This window comes from Borostomias antarcticus, assembly GCF_949987555.1.
Source record: "Borostomias antarcticus genome assembly, chromosome: 10".
Lineage (NCBI taxonomy): Eukaryota > Metazoa > Chordata > Actinopteri > Stomiiformes > Stomiidae > Borostomias > Borostomias antarcticus.
The window spans coordinates 9,334,763-9,353,655 of NC_140243.1; the positions used below are offsets into that span (position 1 = coordinate 9,334,763).

The window sequence follows — 18,893 nt, forward strand, 5'->3', positions numbered from 1 at the left end:
ATGTCCTGTCAGACTCAATAGCCAGACTGTCAGGTGATTGATGTCGTTCCTAACGATGGCCATCTCATGCCTCAATGCCCTATAGTAAAATAAGTTCCCCTTTGGAGATTAATTGGAATCATAAATAATGTAATCAATTTCTCTCCTCATTTCCCAAAAGTTTAACGATCTGAGTTTGGTTAGTATTAAAGTCAGATCCCAGCCATCGATCTCTGGGGTTTGGTGCACGGACAACTGTCACCAGCGTAACAGGAGAGAAAATGTGCAATCAGTCTGTCTGTCTGTCTCTGCTCCTTCTACCTGTGAGTGCAGCACTCTGACTTACTTTATCTGACTGTCACTCCTTACCTTATACACTACACACACGCACGCACGCACACACACACACACACACACACACACACACACACACACACACACACACACACACACACACAGTCTCTCTCTCTTTCACTATCTATGTCTCCTTGTCTGCCATACACAATCACTGGGACATTATTCTCTTTTAGGAAAGAACTTCTTCCTGTCCATGATTCTATAATTTCACTCCGCTAAATTCTCTTATAGTGGACCATGCCTTAATGGTGGTTCATCTTATAGTGCCCAGCAGTACTATTAAAATGTAAAATTTCTCCACAAAACAGTCATTTAGATGCAAATGAGCACAGGGCCTATGTTAAGGCACCATTAACCATAAATGACTTTGTGCAATATACATTTTTACGCTCTTTAATTTACACAAATTGGAGTGTTTACAAAAATAATACAGAACAACACTAATACTTATTGATTTTGACATTGCAAATTGGCTGACTTATTAAAAAAAAAGTACGCTTGAGAACAAAGACATAATTTGAGCTTTTGATCATAAGAAATATTGATGACTTTGTTCTAGCCCTCTGCCTTCTTCACATCCTTCCTCCTCAAGAAAAATGACTTGTTAAAAAGAATGATGCACTTAAGAAAAAACATTTTGCAAACATAATACCATCTCATCAATATTAATGCCAGAGGTACCCCGGCCTCATCAACCCCAGCTCCAGTGCTTTCAATGAGTCTGAACATCAACAGCACTATTACTCAACACTAGTTCATTTCAAGGTTAGTTAGTTAAAGTGATTCATTGCATTTTCAAAACTTCACCACGACCCCACAATTACAAGGAGGGCTTTTCATTTAATACTGTTCTTCAAGCTGCTGAGACAGAGGTGTTCGTGAGGTGTGTGTGTGTGAGAGAGAGAGAGAGAGAGAGAGAGAGAGAGAGAGAGAAAAAGAGAGAGAGAGACAGAGAGAAAGAATAGAGAGAACAGGGAGAGGGAATAGCAGGAGAGGGAAATACAAAGGATTAACGTGAGTGGGGATGGGGGCTGAGTGGGGTGGGGAGGGGGGGGGGCTGTTGCTGGCTCAGACAGGGGCGATGAGTGGTGACACAGCCCTAAATTGCAAAACGCTGTTTCAGTCTCCCTTCACTCTGTGCAGAGTCGCTTCACTGCAACAGGGCTGTTTCATTTTCATTAAAAATAGCCTGTGCATGTCAGGCCTTCATACAGAGAGAGGGGTGGGGTGGGGGGGTTGAGGAACGGGTCTAAAAAGAGAGGGCGAGGGGGGGGGGGGGTATGGGGAGTCTACTGGAAAGCTTAGCTGGTTGAAGCGACTAAGACAGGAAAGTCTCCGCTTCATCCATGCATTTCGCTGACAATCTCTTCTTCCTTCCATTCATCTGAGTGATTTCTCACTCTCTCTCTCCCTTCTCTCCTTCTCCTTCTCAGTTCTCATGTGGTGAATGTTCAGTCTCTCCAAATCATACTGATGAGGAATGAGGAGATGCCCACTGCACCCAGCACATCAATCACTGGGTCATTGTCAACCTCTGACATCCAGGCAGCCAATCAAAACCTAAGTGGTAGGACAATCAACCAATCAGAGCCTGTGTTTTATTAGACATTTGCAGAGTCAGTGGTTAGGAAGCAGTCTATCTTCACAAATGTGCTTAACAAAGACTTCTGAGAAGGAAGGATGTGACGGAGTGTGTGTACAGTATGTGTGTGTGTGTGTGTGTGTGTGTGTGTGCTGAGTGTAACTGTTGTGGCTGATATCAATATCTTCTCCTTTACTTTGATCAGTGATGTTGCCATATAAATGCATTCTCAATCATGTACACGCACGCACGTGCACCCACACCCACACCCACACACACACACACACACACACACACACACACACACACACACACACACACACACACACACACAAATGCACATGCATGCCTCAAAGTGGTTCATTAGCACAGAGTGAACAGCCTGGAGCATAACCTTGTCTTGTTAGAGCGCGGTGGAGCTGTGACCTCTCTGACGCATGTAATGCGATTTATACACATGGACAAACTATTATAATGAATGTGATGATGCCAAACATAGGTAAACCACTGTCCCACTGACGACCATGATTAAAACGCATCCTTTTCCTAAGAGCGCGAATAAGCCGCGTGGAACCAGTGTAGGCTGCTGTCACTTCACCCCTCACCTCCCTACACACACACACACACACGCGCACACCTACGTGCACGCACGCACACCTATATGTACACGCACGCACACACACACACACACATACACACACACGCGCATACACAAAGCCTACATACACACACACACACACACACACACACACAAACACACACACACACACACACACACAACACACCTAGAGGTAGGCTTTATGGCCAAAAAAGGGGCTCACTATCACGTTGGTGCCATCTGTCAGAGCTTCCCGCTTAATTCAGTCGTGCGCTGCATCTTTTGCTCTTTCATGGTTTCTCTTGGATAATTCTGACTATTTACGTTTCGCCTGCCGTTGCATGATATCTGACATCTGTTCCCAAATCTGAAAGCAATTGCTAGCTTGCACATTGCGTTATGATCGCACGCTGATGATGAGACTGAGATCCACAATAAACATGCATTTTTAGGACATGATATAACAGCCTACATTTGGCGGCACAAATAAAAGGTCAGTCGGCAATAAACTGTTAACTTAAGCTAACAATGAATCATTCAACATGAAAGTGTGAATAAACAACTCTACACGGACGAAACATTTTTTGGCAATACCACATGCAGCGCACTCATAATCTTACCTTTCAAAATATAACGCACTGACCAGTGGTTCAAGTGAACGCGGGATTGAAACACAACCGTCCAGCATGGGCGACGATGCCGGTGTTCCTGTGAACGCTGGTGCGCTCTCTCGCTCCTCTTTCTGTACAAGCCCCCCACCCCTCTCTCTCTCTCTCGCTCGCTCCCCCCCCGGCCTCTCTCTCTCTACACTTATTACACACACACACGCCAAACACACAGTGTCGCCCGGGATCCCTTCTACTCTCTAATTATTCCTCATGTCGCTTGCCACGCTATGGTTTAGGCTATCCTACTGAAGAAGAATTAAATGATTGTCCATTCAATCTAACATTTTCCAGCTTTTCCCCAAAATCGTGTGGAGGCCCGCATATTGGATACGCCATGTTCCAGCATATTCCCTGATATTCCGTTCTTTTTGGCAAGTCCGCCATGCGGTTGCCTCTAAAAAACGTTTGACTCTATAATTGTTTTCTGTTTGTTTGTGTGTGTGTGTGTGTGTGTGTGTGTGTGTGTGTATGTGTGTGTGTATGTGTGTGTGTGTGTGTGTGTGTGTGTGTGTGTGTGTGTGTGTGTGTATGTGTGTGCTAGTGTGTCAGTGCACAATCAAGAACAATACTGCCCGCTACCAATAATTGTAGCCTATGCATCCGCTGAGCATTCTTCTCCCACACTGTTACCCTGAAGAATCGCTCTTCCCCAATGATATGCTCCACTGATGAGCTGAAGACTTCGCTATACCCCTCACCTCCTCTAATTCTTTATGAAAGTAATGGTCCCTTGAGTGATTACTGGAACTCGGTCCACTACAAGTCTGCTTCTAACACAAGCACAAGCTGGCCACGAGAGGAGAATGAGATCATTATGAAAAATGTGAGCAGTCACAAAGAAACTTTTCAACAAAAAAGCCAGTCAGCAAAATCTCATTTGCCATTAAATATCTGCCCGGTTATCCGTTGCACAATAGGAACAGTGTAGAGCGACAAGTTAATATTTTAACAGGTTATGTTTAATGGCTCCCTTCTTACAGTTTTACCCAGGCCCCCGACATTCTCCCTCCCTCCTCTCTCCTATAAGTTGGCCTTTTCTCCCCATTAATTGCATCCCTCCATGGAGAGTCCAACACAGTTTTATTTTTTTTTATTTTTTTTAAATCAAAGACTAGGCCTACTGTGAAGTAGCCTATGAAATATAATTTTCCATCATACAGTATATAATTGGGGAGCTAGGATCCTTCTTAAACAACATAGCCTACAGTTCCCTATAATTGGATTCAGTCATTTAGGTTATGTGCTCGAAGTTATTCGCATGCATGTGAAAGGCCTAGTTAATAAAATCGCTTCCAAACATTCAACTGAATGTAAGGCTCAACGTTTTAATATAGCCTAGCTCCCTAGTTTTTCCACTAAATGCAAACAACTACTGATGTTAACATGTTAAATTATTCCTATCATATACAACTTAGATTACAATCAATTTTGAGCTAAATAGTAGTCCCAACATCCTACAGTAGGCTATTAATCTACTCCTGAGCCGCTAACTCTCTTTCTCCCTCACCCTTACAGCTTAATATCTGTGGGCTATGGTCACAATAAATCCCCATCATTGCGTCCCTTCTCTCCTTCAGTTTCTCTCTGTCTCTCTCCTTTTCTCTATAGTACTCCTCCTTCAGCTCCTCTCTCGGCCTGCGCCTCCAGCCCCGCGAGGTCACATGGTAAAGGTCCACAAAGTTGCCCGAGTAGGCGTCCCTGTGCGTGGCCCTGTACACAGCCTCCCGGGCCACTGCCACGGCCTCCTCCACGCTCAGCCCCCAACGCACTCCTCCGTCCAGCACGGAATAGGCATAGGGCGACCCTGAGCCCACGGAGAAGAGCTCTCCCTGGAGGCGGGCGCCGTCGCTGCACACGTAGTACAGGCTGGGGCCAGAGAAGCCCTGTCTGCCTCCAGCGGGGCACTTGCGCCCACTGCTGCCCGGGGAGAGACACTGGCTCTTTCTCCAGGCCACAGGTGGCGGAGGGGCGGCCGGTCCGCTGGCCTTCACCGAGTCGAGCTCCTCGTTTTCGCTCTCCTTCGTCGGTCTGCCGTCTTCCTCCAGATCCTCCCCGGGGCTGCCTGCATGGTCGGGGCAGGTCGCCTCCACTTCTCCCCCGTCCCAACCACACAGCGTGGCAGCCACGCACAGCTCCGTGCCCTTGAACGGGTGGAGCATGTGGGAGAGCAGCTTGGCGGCGCCGGCCGTGGACAGCCTGCGGCCGTGGCGGAGCTGGTAGAGGCGCAACTCCCGGGACAGGATCCTCTTCCAGAGGGCGCAGTCCGCCGAGGTGCCCGAGGTGGTGCCCACCAGGTGGGAGTGGACGGGCAGGATCTTCTGGGAGGCGGGGCACGCCACCAGCCCGGAGCAGCTGGAGCGGGTGTCGGCGGCGGCGATCACGCCGCCCTGGAACAGGAAGGCCAGGGTGGTGGTGCCGTGAGAGAGAGGGAAAGGCAGGGGGGCGGAGGGAGAGGAGGAGAGGAGGGAGAGGATGGAGTCCGGGAGGGAGGCAGCGGTGGGGCCGGCTGCGACGCTGGGTCTGATTTGGCCAAACTGTATGGGGCTCTCGTGGAGGTACTCTGCTACTGGCACATAGAAGTTTAATGGATTTCCAGGGTTGGCCCAGGAACCACCAGATGAGTTATTCCTGCTCCTTGTTCCAAGAAGCATGAAGGAACCGTCTTGGGACATGCCAGGCCCGGTTTGAAGATCCCACTTGGAGTCTAGAGAATCCTGGAAACCACATAGATCCTGCAAAGCCATGGATGACCTAGATTATGTCAGAAAATGTCTTTAAAGTGTAAATTCTTCATAAATATGTTCTTTCTTGTGTAGATGTTTGGGTTTATGTATTTTAATCAAAAATATAAAACATTCGAATTCTCAGTGTGAGGATGCAATAGCCCATTTACCCACTGCCATGGGATGCACCCTTTTTAAAGGATTCTCCTCACAGAGAAGCTAGTGTTAAAGAAAGAGAAAGCGCTACATCAAATACGGATCATTAGCATTGCTGGGGGGCAGAAAAGAAGGGTAAACACATTTAAAAAAAGTTTTGGAGTCTTGGAATATGATATCTAATACGAATATGATAGCATATAATATGATGCTCCACTTGCCTTGTGTTGTGGTGTGGAATGATGTAGTCTTGTCCAGTCATCAGGAAAAATAATCGTACTCTACCTAAAGGCAGACTCAGCAGTGGTGATTGGCCTCATACCAATGTGCATAAAAAGAGTCCAATGAAAGCAAAATATAAATATTAACTAACTTATACTTTTAATAATTAACATAGGCCTATTGCATTCTATTATAGTGGTGGAGTAGTTCACAATGTGCCTTGATGATTTAATAAATTCGGGGGTGGGGTAGAAAGCAATAGTCTATCTACTCTGCACCAGCTTTGTGGATGTATTCTTTTTTTCTTTCTTTTTTTCTTCATTACATACTTTTTAAATCTATTATGACCTAGGCCTGAGGTAGCCTATTTCATGTTTACCATAGATGTAACGCCAGTTCCTGGGGGTGGACGCTCCCTGCGCAAGGTATAATCCCTCAAAAGGCGACAGCGACTGACTGACTACATGCGAACACAACATGCTCAGAGTAATTGGTTATGTTATCGTTACTGTTCTACTGTCGCAGGTAAGAAACTTGTCCTAGCCTACTATAATTTAAACTTATTATCGGTAGCCTGGCTGTGACGGAAACCGACGTAAAAGTAAGCTTTTGCGTTCAGTCTATTTGAGAGAAAATACATCGAATGAGTGAGTGAGTGAGTGAGCTTCACAGGCTTGCAGTCAAGTAGGCTGGCCTGGCTGTTTGATGTAACTGAAGATTTTTCAAAATGAATGTCAAAACATAGGCTACTGTAGCCTACCCCCCCCCCACACACACACTCTTGTGTCGGTAGTCATAATAAAAGGATAATTGTAGGAGTTGGCTACCAATACAAGTTAGTTTCGGTTATCTTGGACTTTGAATAGCCTAATAGTTGGTCTGTAAACGGTGCACAGAATGTACAAAACGGTACATTTTAAGAACCGTAATAATGCTGTGGATATAATACACAACCAACTAACTGAATTTCTCTTATCTTCCCAATAGGGAGGATGTGCCTCCCAGGCCATTTTTACCTCACCTCTCCAGTTTGGTGAGAACTCGTTGGGCGACTTCATCCAGTTCGCCACTGCCCCAGACCGAGTGGTGGATGGCTCTGTAGTGGGAGTGCGTTACCAGTGCTCCAGGGCGTGTAAGCTGAGGGTGGAGGTGGTGGTCTCCACCCCGCGGAGGACCGGAGTACCGGTCTTCAGGAGGAGCTGGTCCAACCGCAGGCACCTCCGCGTCCGCAGACTCCGCCTGGTGGAGCTCAGCTTCCCCCCGGCCATGGCCTACAGACCGGACTTCTTCCTCAGGCGCAGGCTGGAGGCCCGGGAGGTGGTGGTCCGAGCCTGGCTGGAGCACTCCGACGGCGGCCGGGAGACGAGCAGCTACCTTGGCTCCCTGGTGAGGACGTCAGCAGAGCTGCAGATGGTCCCGACCTGGGAACGGCCGGCTAGACCTCCCACTGGGTGTCCCTCGTGGTTGGCAGAGCTCCTGTGGCAGCTCACCAGACACAGTGGCTATCAGTGCCCGCATGAGTCAGGTCAGCTCTGCCAACCAATCATGTTTTTGTACATTACATCCATTGCATCCCTATTATGACAATACAATATCTCACTCATTTAACCACTAGCGATGTATCGATAGATATGTATTGCAAACATAAGAGCTAATTTCAGAAATTTTATTTTCCTTTGATTTTCAGTCTCTGTGGACGTGCTGAAATTCGCTCTGGTGAGCACTGGAGAGAGGTTCGGAATGGTCCGCAAGTTCCAACCTTTCACCTCCAGAGAGCTGGAGAGAGCTCGCATCCAAGCTGTGGAGCAGCCCAGGTCAGGGTTATACTGTAGACCTCCCCAAACCTCCATGGCAGCTTACAATACCTGTTTATATACCTTAATCTCATCATAACTACAATCACCACAGCACTCTGGCTGTGTTTGCACATTAATTTAGTGAGGTCTATAGTATAACCCTAATGACAATGTAACGCCTATGGAATAAGTCAGAGACGAAAATGAGTTGCGACGATGAACCGCTTGCTTAGTACATTGGCTTCTCTATGACAGAACAGCAGCCAGATCATATTCACGCTGTTGTTTTCTAGATGATAGCTTCAGTAGATTGTGTCAGTGCTTGCAGCGTTTACAGGTCACCTCACTCCCATTTTCACTTCGGCGACGATGCACACCATCGAACAACATATACCGCTGTTCACAGAGAGTGGTTTCGAAACGATTACGATAACTAAATTGACCTCATCCCGAGCTAACTACAGCAATAATAAGCTCATTGTACATCCATCTGTCCCTATGTGCAGGAGCACACTGTCTGTGTGGATCTATCTGCTGAGGCAGTGCGTCTCAGAGCGCTGTGGTATCATCCATCATGTTGACAGGAACAATAATTTCGACTCTCCCCTGATTCAGCTGACCAGTACAGGTGAGGCGTGACATCTTGGGGATGGGATTGGCTGGTTGGTCTGGAAGTTTTGGTCTCGGTTGTCGTTGTGAAGCCGTCTTTGTGTCTGGGCCCCGGAGCAGATACAATATGCACCGTCATGGGCAAATTTGTTGGGTCACGTGTGATAGATGTTGGCAGCAGCAGTGTGTTTTACTTCTCTGCTTGTACATGTCAATATCCCAGAAATCTACATTATAATCCAGGTTCTTCATGCCTGTTATGTCTGCTGTATGGAGGACATTTTAATACAAGCCTGTTACTGAATGTCTCCTGTGTTCCAGCTTTCACATGCATTTATTTATTTATTAATTGGTTAATGGGTTTATTTATTTATGAATGGGTTGCAATGAGTGTTCGTGAATGTGTTTATGTTACAGTATGTCTGTATCACATGTGTGATATGTCTAACGGCACTATTTTACAAATGAAATTCCTTAAGGGAAATAAAGTAATTCAAATTTGAAATGAATTGTACAGGGGACATTATAATCCAGGTGCTTAATGGCTGTCATCTCTCCTGTTTAGGTGACCTTCAAGTCCAGATGCGCTTGGTCTCTGGGCGAGATGAAGCGTTCAGAAGCAACAACGCTCTGCCCCTGAGAACCTGGATCAGACTAGACGTCTACATACAAGGCCCCAAGGTACAGTCCCTTAACCTGACGCGCCAGATGGTTTGCTTCGAATGACCTTTTGGGAACTCTCCGTTGGAAACTGTTTGGAAAAGGACAGGCACTTTCAAAAATACTTGGCAGGTGGATTGGAGCTTCCCTCACTCACATCCTCTCTTATCACAAGAGAGGACTAGAATATAATATATATTATATTCTAGTAATATTAGATTCTATATTCTTTCCGGTCCATGAGCTCATACTCTGTGTGGCATTTCAGGTGACATTGAAAGTTAGGCCTGAGGCTCCTTCAGGGAACAACGCAGGGCACATAATTTCATATGAGTAAGTCACTGGAACTAAACATTCACTTATTCATGTTTGGAAGTTACAGTATAATTACACTGGCTGATATCTTTGACTTGTATTTTATATTTTACAGATATCAGAATAGTATCCATTATAATGACACAAATGGCTACTTTGTGATTGGAGGAGACAGGTTTTTGCCTGGTATCCATGGCTACTTTGGACCAATCAAATACTATCGTTTTGGGACAGATGAGGTATAGTATATATACTATATGTAAAGATGGTGAGGTTCAACAACAATGGCCATTTCTAAATCCTAGGTGTCTGAATCGTTATCCAGGAGTCAGGACTTATTTTTTTATAAGGCTGTGTTTGTTCATTTTCCAGGTGCTGAACCCTCTGTCTCCTGAGAGGACCTTAGTGAGTCTGGATAAGGCATACGGGGAGTGTGAGGGGATCAAAGGCCTCACAGCAACAGTCCTCCAGGCTCTGTCGGATCAGATATTAAAGAAAGGCGAGATAGCCTATTCTATTCTGTGTAATTGTAAATTCATGACCCTGCATCAGTTGGTCAAGGGGGATGCAGCAGCTGCCTTACTGTAGTTCCTATGAGCAGAGCGGTGTAAAGAACCGACCTTGCACAGCTTACTGTCAGCCGGAGATACTTTTCAGGCATTCGCTTAAAGAATAGTGTATGTTTTTCAGGTACCTCCCATGCTCACTATGTGAGTTTACAGAACAGGTTTGGGCAGAATACCTGCTCACAGGCGTGGACGTGGGAAACGCAAAAAAAGCACCAAGCCCTTTTCAGCTTCCTGAAGATGCATGGAGAGGATTTGACCACAGGTACCTTACTCACACAGAGCCCAACCAACAACAAGTTACTGTAGCAGGCACCTGGTTATGTGTAAATACTCTATGCAGTTATTGGCAGCTAACCTCGGGTATCTGCAGGATCTGGGAGCAGAAGCCGTTCTCCCCGCCTCCGGACGCAGCTATTTGAGCATGTGATCAGTAGACTGTCTGACGGAGGGAGCGCGCAGATGGTGACCCTCCCTGATGGTGACCCTGTGACCCCGTCCTCCCTGACGAGCCTCCTACAGGTGTCCTCCTGCCGTGGTCACCACCAGGCCTCTCTCCTGCTGGCCACCGTCCACCTGGCTGGCCTGGGGGTCCCTGTGGACCAAGTGCAGGTAGAGGCGCCAAACACCTGACCCCAGTCTGCGCAGCAGCGCCACCCAAGCCCTGAGCTGTGCGTATATTTACAGCTTAGTCATTCAGCTTCTATATCTGAGTCTGGGATGACCTCTCGAGGCCTCTGTGTTTTCAGGGTCACGTTTACAGTTTAATGGCTGCTGCCGAGGACGACCGACTAGCTCTCATGCATTTGGGCTACAAACACACGTATGGCATAGATGGCTTCCCTCAGGACTTCGACATGGCGTACGCATACTACTCCAACGTCGGCGCACAGACCGTTGTGGACCAAGGGAGGATACTGGAGAGTCAGGTGACTTTGCTTAGCACCACAGCTTAAGAAGAACCTGAATGGAATTGTTTGATTTCTACAAATATTGACTGTCCATACTGTACGTCGTCTCCCACAGCAATACCCCACCGAGCCTGTTCACCTGACCGAACCGGAGGAACTCAACAGCCTGACACATGAGACAAGCGACAGCTTTCAGTTTCTGAAATTTCAAGCAGAGAGTGGAGACGTGGAATCTCAGGTACATACATTATACTAACTCTTAACTTAAATGTCTCGCAAGATAGCGTCCATTTACAGTAGAAGTTGGCTCAACATTTGTTGACTATCTGCAGAAACTTTTGGCCCGAATTCTGATGGGACAAAATGGAGCCACTAGGAACGTTGCGAGCGCAGTGCAGTGGTATGAGAGAAGCGCGTTGCAGATGCAGGATCCCACGTCCATGTATGAATATTCCATCCTACTGCTCCAGGTGAGACTTTGAGAAAGGCCGAAACGTTTTCTCAGTAAATCACCTTTTTCCTCAACCTGTGCCTCTTTATGCATGCATGGCATTGGGGAGACAGACAAAACTTATCTAGCTGAATTTAAATGTTTGTGTGTGTGTGTGTGTGTGTGTGTGCTTGGCTGATTGGTTTCTCCAGGGACAGGGAGTGAAGAGAAACAGGACCCTAGGCCTAAAGCTGATGGAGAAAGCAGCAGCCATGGTAAGTATTGTAGGCAGGCAGGTGTACAGTAGTATAATCTGTAACATTACCTAGAGCGTCTGTGTTTTCATGTTTGTTAGTTACTGTGTGAATCTGGTATGGATTATATACTTGTTTGTGTTCTTTTAGCCATTTTGCAGACGCTTTAATCCAAAAGCGATTTACAATAAGTACATTTCTCTAGAGTAAGCGAACCGATTGTACATCCCTGTCATGGTCAGTAAACCAGCGTCTGTCCCTCAGGGCTCCATAGAGGCCTTGAATGGTTTAGGCTGGTACCACAGCATCGTACTGAAAGACCACAGGACAGCTGTGAGCTACTTTGAACAGGCGGCCCACAACGGCAGTCACGAGGGCATGTATAACTTGGGAGTCTACCACCTGAACAGGAACATTCTAGCAAGGAATGAGGTCGGAACCCCTACCCCTGTGTTACACCGAGTATAACATTTAATTAAGATAACATTTAATTAAGATGAGACTGTCATCAAAGGTCAGACTGCTGTGATCCTCAGACCACTGCGTTCCATTACTTCCTGAACGCGTCGGCGTTCGGCAACGTGGGCGCATCAGTGGAGGCGGCGTGGTACCTGTCCACGGGACACCTGGAGGGACTGCCTCAGGACGCCGAGAGCGCAGTGATGTAAGACTCATCGTCACGGCGAAGAAAGCCTTATTATGGGCTGCTGTGCCGTAGCCTGCAGCAAAGTGTCATATTGAGTCAATGGCGAGGGCGAATTCAAGGACAGGACCTGGCATTTGCATATCTAAAAATACGTGTCACTGTTACTGGCTGAAATACACTTTAGTGATGACGCCTTTACCTGCAGGTGTCCAAAATTATTTAAAATGCAGCCTGTAGTTAACTAGAATGACCTTTTAGTCTCTAAACACATTGCAAGTCAGGAAAACAAGGTCTATGAGCTTTTCTTTTATTCATGCAGCATACTTAAACGGGTTTGTGAGCAGAATGGATTCCTGGGATACGTTGTCAGAGAGGCGCTTCAGGCTTACCTGCAGGGCTCCCGGTGAGGAAATTGAATTAATTTCTTTTCACTCATTTCAGCTTAATGCTATTATTTCCCACAAATGAATTGATATTATATCCTGTATTTGTGTGTGTGTGTATCTGTGTGTACAGGAAGTGTGTGTGTGTGTGTGCAGGGACGTGCACAGATAGACACGAGGTGGTGCTAGAGCACCTGCCCTTTGCCCTCTGGACAAGGCAACTGCCGTTTTGAAAGTGACTTTTTTTTAAAACATTTTGTATAGTGTAGGCCTACTGTATGTGGCCCATGGTGACATCGATCAGTTCTCGATTAAAAGCGTGTAATAATAATGCCCCAAAATGCGTTGTAATTTTGCCAGCCCCCCCTGCCCTCCCCGCACACACACGTGCCCGCGGCACACCTGTGCCCCTCCCCTCTCTCTCTTCCTTTGTCAACGGTAAATGTGAAAAGCAGACACAAACGGAGGCGTGCTGCAGCAGCACTGCACACAGCACACACTTCTCCTCCCCCGCCCCCCCCCCCCCCCCCCTCCATCAACAACTCGCACGACAATCAAAATTATCTTCAGCAGCCCCCCCCCCCCCCCTTCACATCTCGCCGCGCAAGGTGCCATCATTTTTCACTGAGCACCTGCCCCCCAAAATGTCTATGCACGCCACTGTATGTGTGTTTGGTTTACTCTTGTACAGTAGTGTTTGTTGTTGTGTTCAAAGCAGCGAGGCTCTGGTGAGGTACGCTCTGGCAGCGGAAACAGGTTTGGGCTTCGCCCAGAATAATGCTGCTCATCTGTGTGAGGTAAGGAGCAAGGGACCCTAGCCTGTAACATGGTGTACTGTACCATACCATAACATCATGTACCATACCATAACATCATGTACCATACCATAACATCATGTACCATACCATAACATCATGTACCATACTATAACATAATGTACCATACCATAACATCATGTACCATACCATAACATCATGTACCATACCATAACATTATGTACCATACCATAACATCATGTACCATACCATAACATCATTTACCATACTATAACATAATGTACCATACCATAACATCATGTACCATACCATAACATCATGTACCATACTATAACATAATGTACCATACCATAACATAACGTACCATACCATAACATAATGTACCATACCGTAACATAATGTACCATACCATACCATAACATAATGTACCATACTGTAACATAATGTTCAGTTTCTTCCAAATACGGACATTATTCACAGTTACTGTAGTTATTGTCGCATTTGATCTAATCCAGTTCTACAACTCTGACAACCTGATATGATCCCATTTTATCTGACATTCCTCTGACATAACTGACATTACATGCCAAAGAGTGCCTAAGCGGAAGCAGGAAGAGAAAACCGCCATGGGACCTTACATCAGAAAAATATGAATGGTTGTGAATGGCGTGAGAAAAATTATTTCTTGATCCTGATTTAATTGTGCCATGACCATCCCATATGATGTTGGTCAATTTAAAACATAAATTTTACTAATCTTGGTTAACCCGCAAGTTAGCTAATATTAGCTAGTCGACATTACACTCGTCTGACACTCACCAAAACCTTGTAAAGCTGATCTCGCATGCCAGCTCTTACAGAACTGACTAACTCTCCTTTCGTATTCCTGCAGCTCTCAACATGGCAAGACTAATAGTGATTTTCACTATTTTAATAATTTAAACTCATTCTAGAATAACTGCTTTACAGTATTACAACAAAATGACTTGCAAAATTCTGTTTAAAATTTATAACATTATATGTGATGGTCATGGCACAATTCAAACGGGATGAAGAAATTATTTGTTTATCGCCATTGACTACCATACATATTTTTTCTGAATTAAGGTCCCATAGGACGGCTCTTTCTGCTTCCTCTTAGGCTCTCTATTGAGCTGAACATTCCCATGTGCATAGCTGTTGAACCGGACAGGCGCTGAGGGCCCTGGTCCACGCCTAGACACAATTCATTGTTGAAGACATCCATTATTAGCCTCATAAAAGCTTGCACTTGATTTAACGGGTATATCTCCTCATTGCAGGAGTTGAAGCCTAGCCATGATTGCCAGTGGCGGTATCATAACTCTTCCACTATGAACTATCAACCCCATGCCTCTGGTGAGCTTCGGTCTGTACTTCTGTCTCACACTACGTCTCTATTTTAGTTTGACCGTTTTTATGTCCAGGATAGCACACACAGTAATGGGCGGTTTGTCTACCCAGTCTGCAAACAGCAGTGTTGCTTCTTTCTACCAGGCCTGCTGCGGATGGGAGACTTCCACTACTCCGGCAGCCCTGGAACCCGCCCCCCCGCGGCTGTGAAGCAGGCCATATCACTGTACAGCAGAGCTGCCCTGGCTGGCAGTCCTCAGGTCACTCTCTCACACTGCTTGTTATCTAGCCTCCCACCCTCAATTCTCTGTTATTAACCCTGGCACCCAGCTTTCTGATACACTTAAAACCAACCAACGAAATTGTCTTGTGCTGTAGCACTTGGAACCATATAACCTGGAAAAACACCTCCGCGACTTAATTAAAAGTGACACAGCCATGATCTGTCTTGTGCAAATCCACAGGGGGTTTTCAACTTGGTCATTCTGGCGGAGGAGGGATATGTTCTTCCATGGAATATTCAAAGACAATTTAATGCATTATCACACCACGACCAGGGCACTCTGGTGGAGAAACTCCTATTAAGGTACAGCCCCCCCCCCCTGCCCCCCGCCTCCTCTAGGTAGAATCATCATGACAAAGGGAGTCACCGAATGACCTCCTCCTCATGTGAGAATGGTAATTGATCACAAGATGCACGGTAGACGTCTACAACGTCCACACTGGCTGCTGCGTGGTGCTTGAGTGATAAAGAGTGTGTGTGTAATGTGTTACATAAATGTGTGTGTGTGTGTGTGTGTGTGCGCGTGCGGGTACAGCGGTGATCTGGGCCGCGTTTTAACGGTTGCGTTCCCACCACAGATGTGTGGAGTTGGAGGAGGAGGATGGCACGCCGTGCTCCTTGGTTCTGATGAGAGTCCAGATGAGGAAAGCCTGGAGTAGAATGACCCAAGACCCTCTCCAGCTCTCACTAGTGAGTGGGCCAGCTGGCTCCCTCCGATGTCTACCATACATTAGTCACTTCGCTAGGATATTCTGTAAATGCAAGTTGACTCTTCTAAACATTTCCTTCTGAATGTGTTTCCCAGGCCTGCATATCTGGCGTCTCGCTCATCATTGCTGTGATTTCAGTGCTCGCCCAGAATGTCCTTGGTGAGTCAGTGACATCGGCCTCTTTCCCAACAGTATCATGTTCTCAGCACAGGCTCAAGGCATCCGCCAATATCTATGATTTGAGTTTATGGTCTGAGATATGAGTTTATGGTCACTGTAACGTTGCAGAAATGAAGTCTCCGACGTACTTCAGGCGAGGCACGGACTAATCGCACGGATTGTCAACGCCGGGCTAATCGGCAATCAGTCACACCCCGTATGACGCAACCCACCAGCTGACTGTCAGCTGTCATAGCATTGGTTCAGCTCGCTAGAGCGCATGTATTTAAGCTGTCAAAACACGTCATTGCTCGCTCCTGCCATTACTGCTGATCGCTCGTATCTGCGTGCTCGCTGCTTCCGCGTTCTCTGCTCTGCGTCCACTCTGCCATTACTGCTGATCGCTCGTATCTGCGCGCTCGCCCCACCTCCTTCCCTGCTCCGCCTGTGTTCTGTCGATGTCGTCTCTGTTGTCGTCGTTGCTCTCTGTTCCGGGGGTATTGCTGCTTTCTTGGAAGCCGGGGAATTACACTAGCTTAGTCTCTGTGGCGCTCCGTGGTGATCGTGGGCCGAAACATCTCCGAAGGGCCATCCAGCGGTCCCTCCGGTCACCATGGAGGCAGAGACACTAGGCTGTAGAGAGAGACACTTCGGACTCCATGAAGCGCTGGCCCGTGGAGGCCAGGGACTATAATGTACAGCAGTCCTCCTGTGGCGCTCTTTGACGGTCTTAGTGGGCTGAGTTACCTCCGAGCGTCTTCCCGATCGCGGCCCACTCGTCATAGAGGCAGGGGGCTAGATGTCGTTCCCTCTTCCGGCCCGGCACTCTGGGCCAAGCGGCCCAGAGGCGGGGAACATCTAGATTGCCGCTTTCCACATGCGTGGAAGGCAGGGGGCCCCCCGAACAGATCACACCGCCAAAATTCATACGCGTAAAAAATTAATATGCCGTATATATTATTGCATGCTAATAAATGGGTCAATTTTGACTAAAGTGATCTCGACTGAAGTGTCATTAAGTCACACACACACTTATGTCATGATTACATTGGTTTCTTCTAGCCCGGTTTAACTTTTACTCATGTGTGCCACAAGGTGGTGTGATTGCCCTACGATCGGTCAGTGTACTGTCGGATACTGTGCTACCCTCTTTACAGTATCGTTTTCCTCAAACCATCATGATTGCATTGTAATCATTTGGGGGGATTGGCCTTCCCAGGGTTGAGTGTCCAACACGGCAGTGATATCCAGACACCAGCCCAATGATCTTTTTAACCTCCGCAGAGCATGTCCAGATGAACAATCACGCAGCGGAGCGGAGGGCGGGGACAGCGCCTGTCCATCAAGCCCCGGCCAGTGGCAGTGGGCCACAGGATGACATCGTCGCGAGAGAAGGCGGAACGTCCGGGGCGTCCGGCGGGGCCAGGGGTCAGCTGGCCCTCCGTCAGGCCAGCGACTGGGCCTTGACTGTGTCCGGGGTGTGTCTGAGCGCCCTGGCCACAGCGCTGCTCCGCCAGCTCCTACGATAGGGATGACCCGACGCATACTGTACACACAGGAAATACCTCCGACAGGAAGTCAGGCGCCGCGTAAGAAACAAGGAATGTATAAATAAGGAGGAGATGTCATGAATTCATATTCTGTGCTGAACTACAGGCGATAACTGCGGGAGATAACAGGTGCTGAAGACTGTCAGTCTTCTGAGATTACAGTACATGCTGTGCCTCTTATCTCCTTTCTGTTGATTGGAGAATATCTGGAGTCTGTATCCCCAACTGCCTCACTGCACCATTTTGTCTACATATTTATTATTTTAATACAGGCAGGTAAAGTGAAGAACAAACAGAAATGTGCTGCATTTTGAAAGATTGTTATTGGTTTGACTGTTACCTTGGTGGAAGTGGAGCTATTTGTCAGAACTGATGGTCCAGGTCACACTGCCTTTAGGCCCTGATAGATAATCAATGGGCATGGTGGGTAGACACAGAGGAAGATTCAGGCGATAGTGATGGATGGGCAGATATGACCAAGGAAGCCGCGTTCTAATAGGTCAGCCATTAAAGCCTGTTCCCGGACCTAACAGAGGCTGGCTTGTGATAATGTCCCCAGGTGGGAAGCAGACATGCAGCAACGGCACGTAGTAGTTCTGTGCCAAAATGTCTTCCCAAGGCTGAGGTGATGAAAGGGTCTGGGGGGTATTGATTTAGTCCTTGTTTGAGCAGGTGCCCCAATCCTACTTGATTTAGAAGATAAAGGAAATGGAATCAGTCTTATCCATCACTATGATAGGTTATCATTAGTTGGCTTGGCTTGTTTGCCTTGGCTACTGTGTTACAGTTCACAGCTCTGTGTCTCGAAGGTTTGTCTTAAAATGAATTTCTTGTAACCACTTGTGTCAGAGAAGATCTGTACTGTATGTCCATGTACAGCTGATAACTGTATCCATGACATGGTTTTGCTAGAACACCCAGTGTCCCATCATGATTGCACTGGACATGTACTCTGCTCCTCTAGATAAGGGAGTGGTGATGGTGGTGACGGTGGAGAGGGGATTCTCTTTATGAGTTATTATGGGGTAGCGGACCAATGATTAGTCTGATCAGCACTTATTTCCCAGCAGGCAGCAGCAGAGCCCCACACTACTGTACGTGAGCTGGGGGAGACGTGGGGTGGGATGGAAATGTATCCTCTCACTCTCTCTCTCTCCCCTCTCTCCCTCTCTGTTCCCTGCGTATGTTT

The 18,893-nt window shown here is 47.1% G+C and overlaps 2 protein-coding genes across 2 annotated transcripts; one reads left to right on the forward strand and one right to left on the reverse strand.

Annotated features, from left to right (window-relative positions):
- Positions 1–4,656: 4,656 nt before the first annotated feature.
- Positions 4,657–5,928, reverse strand: psmb11b (proteasome 20S subunit beta 11b; the record flags this gene model as incomplete). The annotated part of the gene is made up of 2 exons (XM_084444457.1): positions 4,657–5,067; positions 5,287–5,928. The coding sequence occupies 2 exons, from the start codon at positions 5,926–5,928 to the stop codon at positions 4,657–4,659; spliced, it is 1,053 nt and encodes a 350-aa protein (XP_084300583.1).
- A 1,254-nt stretch (positions 5,929–7,182) lies between these two features.
- LOC311314125 (protein sel-1 homolog 3) lies at positions 7,183–17,683 on the forward strand (the record flags this gene model as incomplete). The annotated part of the gene is made up of 21 exons (XM_084444459.1): positions 7,183–7,194; positions 7,315–7,810; positions 7,973–8,099; positions 8,588–8,709; positions 9,256–9,371; positions 9,788–9,904; positions 10,038–10,164; positions 10,605–10,843; positions 10,981–11,160; positions 11,258–11,380; positions 11,475–11,612; positions 11,785–11,847; positions 12,091–12,258; positions 12,363–12,490; positions 12,792–12,875; positions 13,571–13,652; positions 14,933–15,008; positions 15,147–15,228; positions 15,864–15,975; positions 16,091–16,154; positions 17,439–17,683. 21 exons carry the CDS (start codon positions 7,183–7,185, stop codon positions 17,681–17,683), a joined length of 2,901 nt encoding a protein of 966 aa, XP_084300585.1.
- Between the last annotated feature and the right edge of the window lie 1,210 nt (positions 17,684–18,893).